The sequence below is a fragment of the Austrofundulus limnaeus genome, unplaced genomic scaffold, assembly GCF_001266775.1.
Source record: "Austrofundulus limnaeus strain Quisiro unplaced genomic scaffold, Austrofundulus_limnaeus-1.0 Scaffold19, whole genome shotgun sequence".
Lineage (NCBI taxonomy): Eukaryota > Metazoa > Chordata > Actinopteri > Cyprinodontiformes > Rivulidae > Austrofundulus > Austrofundulus limnaeus.
In genome coordinates this window covers 600,413-609,305 of record NW_013952421.1, presented here as the reverse complement: position 1 = coordinate 609,305, position 8,893 = coordinate 600,413, and the positions used below count along the sequence as shown (strand labels likewise).

Sequence of the window (8,893 nt, the reverse complement as noted above, 5' to 3'; positions counted from 1 at the left end):
ACACACACACACACACACACACACACACACACACACACACACACACACACACACACACACACACACACACACCTCTCCTGGTGTAAATATGTGTGGCCATGCAGAGAAATGTGTTTATCGGTTTAAACAGGAGGTCTTTGTCTTGGAGCAGAGCAGTGACAGGAGGGAATGTAAACACGAGTGTCAAACTTTCCTAACCATCCGCAGGAAGTTCTCCTGCCAACATCCTGCTCAGCTCCATGATTCACGCCGTTAACCCAGTTACCACCTCCTGCCTGCTATCAGCACACAAACAACCCAGAGTGCCGTGTACTGTTGTGTTTGTGTGTAAACAAAATTCCCCTGTACACACTGCTCCCCTATTTTCAGCTCTTTTTTATTTGATTTGAGTTTTTTTTTTAAAGGGGCCTCTCCCGCTCTGCCAACATGGCTGCAAAGAAGAGAGAGAGAGAAAAAAAGTTATTCCAAAGCAAACATTTGCAAACTCAAACACATTTTCCTCCTGCTGGTTCAAACCGCTTCTCGACATGTGTTGCTGGTGGAAGAGGGATTTCACAATCACTGATGGCATCAGACAAATATGCAACACACATCCATGAAGGACATTCCTCTGGTCCATGTGCAGCCAGACCTTCTAGTTATTAATAACTAGAAGGTTTTTTTTGTTAATCAGAGTCACCATTTAAACACAGAAACACCTGAATACTTCCAGAACTGATGGAAACTGAATGGAAAAGAGACTGGAGGGAGGGAAAAAAAGAAAAGAAACTTACAGTTTCTCGTTGCGAACGTCAGAAGGCTGAGGAGTCTTGCTGTCGACCTTCGTAGCTGATGGGTAGCTATGGCAGCCTCCCATGGCGTGGAGCTAAGAGCTGAGCAGTTTGTTGTGCCGGACCCACTTTTCCATCCCACTCCGGCACACCGTGGGGGAACATATGTCAACCTCAGCTCAGCTGCCACACTTTTACACACACAGATCCTTTTTCACAATGTTTCCCCAAAATGACAGATGGAGCAGCTCCAGATGAGGATTAAAACCTCCACTACAACCAAAATAAAAAAATAAAACAAGCTTCACAGTCGTCTCATTCTGTTTTCTTTTTCCTCCAGTCATCCAGTGTCAGTGTGTTTATGTCTCCTTTGTCTGGAGTCCCACACCCAGCAGGCTCCTCCTCTCTCCTCTGGAAGCAGACAGGCAGGTTTCTCCACAACCCATAAAAGTACAACACACAACTCCGCCTCCCTCTCCACCCACAACACACACACACACACACACACACACACACACGCTCTCCACGGAGGTAGCAGACAGGTGCAGATGAGAAACAGGTGGGTTATGAGTGTAAAAGTTAAAAAAAAAATAGAAAACTACAAAAATGTAATTTTCTGTGAATGCAAAGAGCTAAATGACTGCGGAAACTAAACCTGAAATTTAAAAAACGAAGCAGAACACAAGCAAAAATATAAAAAACTAAATGCTAGCTAAAAGTTGGAAAACGCTAACTAAAAATAACAAAAAGCTTCCACGGCTCTAAAAGCTGCTAAACAGAAGCTTAAAAACTATAAGACGACAAAAACAAAGTAAGTATATTGAACCACATTTGGAATACGAGAACTGTATAAATCTCAATGCATTTCAATGAAAAATAAATGTTTAAAGCAGGGCTATTCAACTGGCGGCCTGCGGGCCACATCTGGCCCGCGAGTGACCAAAGTTCGGCCAGTCAATTGGTTTATTCATCTCTTAAGCCCTAACCCCTGATTTTTTCTTTAATCACTCAAGTTCTTTTAGTTCAACATAGACATGTTTGGTATTTACAGAAATGTCAGAATCTTGGCTAGAAGCTGGTAAAAACCATTTCTATAAACACTCAAGACAGTTAAAACTACAAGCAGTTGAAGATAAAATGATGAAAGTGAAAAAAAAATTGGTTTAATAATTTGTCAAGTCAGAGATGTTAAAATATTATTTGTGTCAAATATGAGGCATAATGTGTTCTTTTTGTTTTTGATAATGTGTAATTATCACTGCTTTTATAGGGTTCTCTATGTTGCATTCATGATTAAATGCAGCAAAATAAACTATTTCAAAGGTAACATATCTTTGTAATACTTGGTTTATTTACATAATAAATTTAATGGCTGGATGTTCGGCCCCTCAGCTGTTGACTGGCAGTAACTATGGCCCCCGGAGCAATTTAGTTGATTAGCCCTGGTTTAAAGCTTTTTTTTTGTTTGTTTTTTATTATTATTTATAAATTACAAAACCCAAAATGCAGTTGTGGAAGCACCAATCTAAAAATTATTTCCACTAGCCCTAAAACACTAACTCAGATATTTAGGTCCCCTAATTTTAAAGCACTAATGCACCAAATTTTTTTAGCAAAAGCTAATTCTAAAGCACTAAAATAACCCAATCAACCCATGAACGTTCTTCAACAGACAACATGAGTCACATATTGCCATGTTGCTCTCTTAATCCTCATCATTGACATTCCACAGCCATATATGAGTTCATATATTGTCACCTGGTGGAAAAGTGACATATATAAACAAAATGTGACAACTTTCACCCTCAGCTGTTAACAATGATCAATAACATTTATAGACCTCAGTTAGTGCTTCTAAATTTAGCAAGTGCTAATCCACTAATAAATTTTAAAATTAGCAAAAGACCTAAAGAACTAATCAGGAAATCAGTTCCCCCATTAGTGCTTTAGTGCTTTAGTGGAACTGTGCCCACCACTGCCAAAATGTCATAGCACTCATCTCTTGAATGAGCTGAAAGTTTTGACATTTGAATGGCTTAAAAAAAAAATCAAAAAGCCTGAAGAAGCATTAGGTTTGCAAATAAAGTATGGAAAGATAAAAAATAAAAACGAGAGTGTGAATGCTGTCAGCCTTTACACAAACACACACGCATGCAAAAGATTGAGAACAACTATAAAAAGGAAGCCGGAGCAGCTGAAAGTGTGCAACAGAGGAATGTGATGACACACACACAAGCCACGGTTTGAAACCACACACCCACAAGTTTTATACAGATAAGACTAGAGGATGAAAATAGTTATTAGGAGACGTCTAGGAGCACAAAAAGGGAGGGTCTTAAACCCCTCCCCCTCGTAACATTTTACCTGTGCCTGAAGCATAGTTAGGTGTATGCAACGGGCAGGTTTACGCTCGCAGAGAGGGAGATAATGTGAGGGTGTAGTTCACATGTGGAGAAATGACCCAGGATGCAACACAATCCACCCCGTTCACCTGTCCCAGAGGTAAACACGGAGACCCCACCCTCTGTCTTTATGTTTGCTCTGTGTGTTTGTTTAACAGGAGGCCGTGACTGTGACACAGACACACACAGAGCCGTGCTTCTCCTTTTTGACATGTTTATTAGGTTCATATCTGAATGTACAAGCTAAACAGACGACAGGTGACAGACACATTACTCTAAAAAAAAAACAAAAACACCAGCATCAGTCCATTTTAGAAAAAAAAAAGGCATTGAAGAACACGTGTCTTTCTTACAACTTTCCATCACATTCTCACACACACTCACACACAAACACACAAACATAACCTAAGGAGAAAACTGAAATGATCTCAATGTAAGTACTAAGCAATGGATAGGTAAACACTAAACACCAATTATTATTATTATTATTATTACTTTAATTAAAGTTTAGGGCACACACTGGATAATACAGCACATACCCGAGGAGGTGAACGAGGCTAATGTGCAAACTTAATGGCACTTAAAGTTTACTGTGTTGTACTATATGCCATTGCAACAAACCCATAGCTACAATCCAAACAACAAACCCGCGGGGGATACACAAACACATTAATGGTCAGATGCAACGCTTAAAGCCATAGTTCAGATCCTTTAAAATCACCCGCTGCTCGTCTTTAAAGGGCAGGTAAAAATATTAATTCACCCCACAAAGTAGTTCCTCTTAATAAACAATGTAAAATGCTTTTTTACGCAGCCTGCCATTTATTGTTTTGTTCTGTGTGCTTCTCAATTGTTTTGACAATTTTAAATTGAATTGAAAATGTTTTTCAGTGATTAAAGCTCAGGGGTCGGATTTACAAAACTGGCGTACGCACAATATGAGCCCAGAAACTTGCGTACGCCACTTTTCACGCAGAGGTTGTGATTTATAAAATCCAAACTTGACGAGAAAATGTGCGGTGCCTCACGCCAGCTCTGACCCATGCGTACGCTCATTTTGGAGACGGGAAACTGCGACACAGATGGTGAAGTGAGGAATTAGAGCCACACTGTGTAATGATCACTGTCAGATTTTTAATTTCATTTCATAATCAGACTTAGATTTTGGATAGACTTTAGCTTTCTTAACAGTGTTATTTATGCTTCTGCTGCTGAGCCATAAGTACCTTTGAAATAAAAACTTAAATCTTAAATAAAAGTTCACGCATCCATTCATCTCCTTCCTCCTCAGACGATCCTGACCCACAGACCCCTCCCTGATCCATAGACCCCTCCCCGACAAGAGATATTTCAACAGCACGACGGCAAAAGTCACGCTTTGGGTTTGGTGAAGCTGTGATCTAAAAGGGAAAGGTGTGCAGAAAGATGCGTACGCACGGTTTTATAAATCTGAATTTTTTTTGGCGTACGCCATTTTCGCCTTTTGGCCGTACGTTCATTTTTAGTATGGTTTCCACACAATCCTTTATAAATCTGACCCCAGGTTTTTACTTATTTACAGTCATAGGGCGGTACAGTCTGACGCTCTGCGTTCCTATCATGTTAATATATACTCCCCCTGCTGGCAATAATCGGTATTACCAACTCCTCTGATTAGAGGCTCATTGGGGCGGTAAAAATGCAGGCCTATGGACACTTTCTGCAGCTTTCAGCGCATTGATACAAACAGTAAACCTAACGTGAGCTCATAAAACGCAGGAATATCACTCAGCAAAACTTGTGTCCGACAGAGGAAATATTCTGTTTGAAAATGGATTTGGAGCAGAGAGCAAGCTTGAACTGAACACCAAGAACTAAGGACATAAACAGGAACAGGACTTTTTTTTTTTTTTGCCAAGAAGGTAGGACAGTTTTAATCTAATCTGTGACGATTGTGTGCAAATTACTGAGGTAAGTTTATGCTAGCACCATGACATGGTGCTAGGTTTGAATAATGGTGGAGACGGTACTGCACTGGCTGATTGAGCGACAGGTGATGTGCGCTTTTTTGTGTGTGTGTGTGTGTGTGTACATGCGCGATCAGATGAAGTGTTTACATGACACATTTTGATTCCGAATGGCCGTTTAATCAGATTGGCCTACTTATGGCCATGGAGGATGTATAGTTCACAGTTTTATTTTTATTTTTCTTTTATTAAAATTATTTCACAAGACGTCTTTCACTTTATTGCAGAATATTACGCCTACTCACAATTTTCTTGGAAATCTAATCCAGAAAGCTGTGTAGCTGCCTGTCTGATCAATTTCTCCAACAACTAAATAAGTTCGCGAGGGAGGCTTTTTGCTGTTATGTCCGAACATTTTTTTTTTAACGAGACGGTGAGGGAGAAAATAGACAACTTTGTGCACAAATAACTGATTAAAAGTATAGCCTATATTTTTTACAGAAAACATGCCGCAAATTGTGTTTTTATTGATTTAGGAAAACAATGTCCGCCCCACCAATTTTCATGCTCACGAGCTGCTGTTTAAAATAGAGTACTGTGGAAAAGTATGAACAGTTACCATCTTACCTGTTGTAGATATTTTTTGAATGGCCTCAGTTTGAAAAAAACAAAAAAGTTCGAATCGGATCACTTTCATGGGATACAAGGCCAAAACAAAGGAGATCACTGCCAACCCTAAACAACTCAGATTTATTAACATTTTATATCAGTTTATGTGAAAAAATGTTTTATACACCTTCACATTGCTGACAGTTTTGTATTTCAATTTTTGTTTCCATGGTCAGTCTAGGGTATTGAATCTGCAGGCGTAACCTTGCAATGTGAAACTTACAGCAATGTTAAGGTCTATAAAATAGTTTTTGCATGAATCACAAAGAAATTATTGAGATTGGAGTCATTTTAGGACGTCAACAACAACCTTTTTGGTCTTGGTTCTCATGATCAACTGTCAACTCATCCATCCAGAAAGATTTATACTTTATTTCCCATTTCTGTTTATTTCAAAAGATCTGAACTATTCCTTTAAGTTGGAAATTTTATAGAGTTGTGTAAGAAGGCTCTATTTTACACTCTTCTGATCCTGACACGAAGCAAACCTCATGTCCATGAACTTCAAACAGCTCAAAAGTAACCAGACAGATAAAAAGCAGGAAGAAAGCGTTTAAGGGATTTTCTTTAACTCTGTACTTCCTCTCCCACTGATGATAGCCCAATGCTTTAAAAAAATAAACAACAGGAAAGAAGGTCACACAAAGGCTGCTTTAGATAAATCTACATTTACATGGAAGTGGGGGACTACTTCACAGACATTAGCCCAGTGGTAAAACTGGTGGGAAGACACACTTTGGCAAAAAGCATAAAAAACAACAAACAAAAAATAAAATATCTACACAGTTCACTTATTCAAGTCAAACTTCCCCACCTCCTAGAAGGGAATAAAAAAAGGTGGATCGAGACACCACCAAATGCAAACCCAATGCACCCCCCCAAAAAAGTGCCTTTAAATTAAATATAACAATCTGTGTGAGTTGTTCCATACATGTAATATACATGATGCGCATTTAAAGTTAGCTCCTGCCCTGAGAAAGAGAAAAAGAAAGAATAAAGAGAAGCTTAACTAGCATGAGAAAAGGTACTGGGTTGTTTTGGCTTAATCACAACTCAGTTTTTCAGTTTTGATTAGGATTTCTATTGGTTAGGATTAACTGAAAGTACAAAATAAATAAATAAATAAATTCTATTGCATAATGTTTGAAGATAGCAATTAGTTACTGTCAGCTAGTGGTAATTTTCTTTACTAACTCATAATATTTCTTCTTATATAATATAAATTTAATTTCATTCACAAGGCCTCACAAACTTCTAACACTCCAGACACTTTCCTGCTTTAAATTTGACCTCAGTGGGTTTTTAGTTTCCTAATTTAATAACATTTTTAGTGTTTTTAATGACGCGTCTTTCCACATGGAGATATTTTGGGCAAAGATAAGTAACAAAGCAGAGTGCATTCGACAACTCTGACAATTATTTTACAGGTTTACCTTATTATTGGACTCATTCGGTAATAAATAATACAAAACGTTGACAAATAAATACTACACAGAATCTAAAAGACGGCAGCAAAAGCTGCATATTGCCGTTTCAGGATGGACCTCCTGTCTTTTCGGACTTTTAAAAAGGGGTGAAATTATGCAACAACAACTTTTTGAGCTTCATATTATATCATTTCCTCATCAGTATTGCCTTGACTCATTCCTGCATGTTTGAGAAATCCTTGAATCTTCTGGTAGCCACGTGGAGCTGTATAAACGCTGGCTGGTACAAACTCCTGCCCATTGGTACAAAGCTCCTCCCTGGAGATCAGTCTGCAGCCGAGCTCCCACCCCACAGAGCATCCCTCTCCTGGTGCTTTGTTTGAAAACATGCAGAAGTGGGAGCGTCAGAAATGGTGGGAGGTTATTAAACAGACCGAGGCCAATTTCATGCATTTTGATAGGTTATGATGCAAATTAAAACTTATTTTTGATATATACAGCATCTTCATAACAACTGAAGGTAATATAATTATTTGGTCGTGGCATAGAATTGAACTATGTGCCTAAAAATGCGTAATACAGACCCCCCACCCCCAATCCAGGTTTTATTATTAGTCTAAAAAAAACATTTAACAATAAATGTTTGACTGCAAAAAAAAGCCAGGGTGAATGAAGCATTAGTGAGGTTTAGAAAAAATGTTTGGAGCAGAAGTTTGATATTTTGTTTGGCTTTAATAATTAATGCATATTTTCTAAATACTCTATGACCTGAATTAAGAAGTTATAAATACAATGATTACTGACATACATGTCAACCTCTTCGGACGTTTACCTGTATAAAAGTCTGCGGACATGAAAGCACCCGCTGCGAAGCAGGAGGAATAGGAGAGCGGAAAAAGTTCTAAAATTATTTCTAGCGGCAGAACAGGTTGGAAGATGGCTGTTCGATGTTATTTATTGTTTTTTAAATCGTCCTACAGGCTCTGACATGTTAGATCAATTTGAAAATGAGGTTTTGAAAAAATCCGTTAAGACTTGAAAAAAATCCGTGAGATTGCTCTATACGTCCGTATAGCTGCAAAATGACGTAAAATCCTTATAACTTACGGACAATCCGTACAAGTACACATGTATGTACTGATGATCCCAACTGTAATTTAAGTTTCAGAGCTGCGACTTTATGTGGGGAGAAAACCCACATAAAATACAAAACAATGCTCATTTGAACAAATGGGAAACAAAAATAACATTTTCATATTCATATCATCATATTAAGACTTGTTTTGTTTGGCAGTTCCAACATCAAATACATCATTAAAGCTAAATTTAATAACTTATTTTTTTTGGCTATAATTTTGACCATTTGTTTATTTGTGCCTTGTGGGTTCTGTTCAGTTTATGTTTATTATTTGTTTAGCTGAAAATCTCAGGGTGAAAATTGAAGTAGTTTGAGAAAATAAAAAAAGAAAGTATTAGTAATGGTTGTAATTAACCAGCATGATTTGAAAGCAAAGTTTTACGGAAGACTTCCTGCCGACCCACAATTACAAGACACACATTTTTGTACCGTACTTCCATACGGGAAGCAAAGAAACAGGAACTGATGCTGGCCTATTAACAAAAAACACATGTCATTATTGCCTGAACAGAACCACACACACACACACACACACACACAC

The 8,893-nt window shown here is 38.2% G+C and overlaps 1 protein-coding gene across 1 annotated transcript in view; it reads right to left on the bottom strand.

Annotated features, from left to right (window-relative positions):
• The window catches only part of LOC106514294 (MOB kinase activator 2), an 8,244-nt gene extending 6,962 nt beyond the window's left edge, over window positions 1-1,282 (bottom strand). Inside the window, exon 1 of the mRNA XM_014003480.1 lies at window positions 774-1,282. Within this exon, the coding sequence (XP_013858934.1) occupies window positions 774-856 (83 nt within the window). The 5' untranslated portion in view covers window positions 857-1,282. The remainder of the gene's footprint in view (window positions 1-773) is intronic.
• Window positions 1,283-8,893: the final 7,611 nt, after the last annotated feature.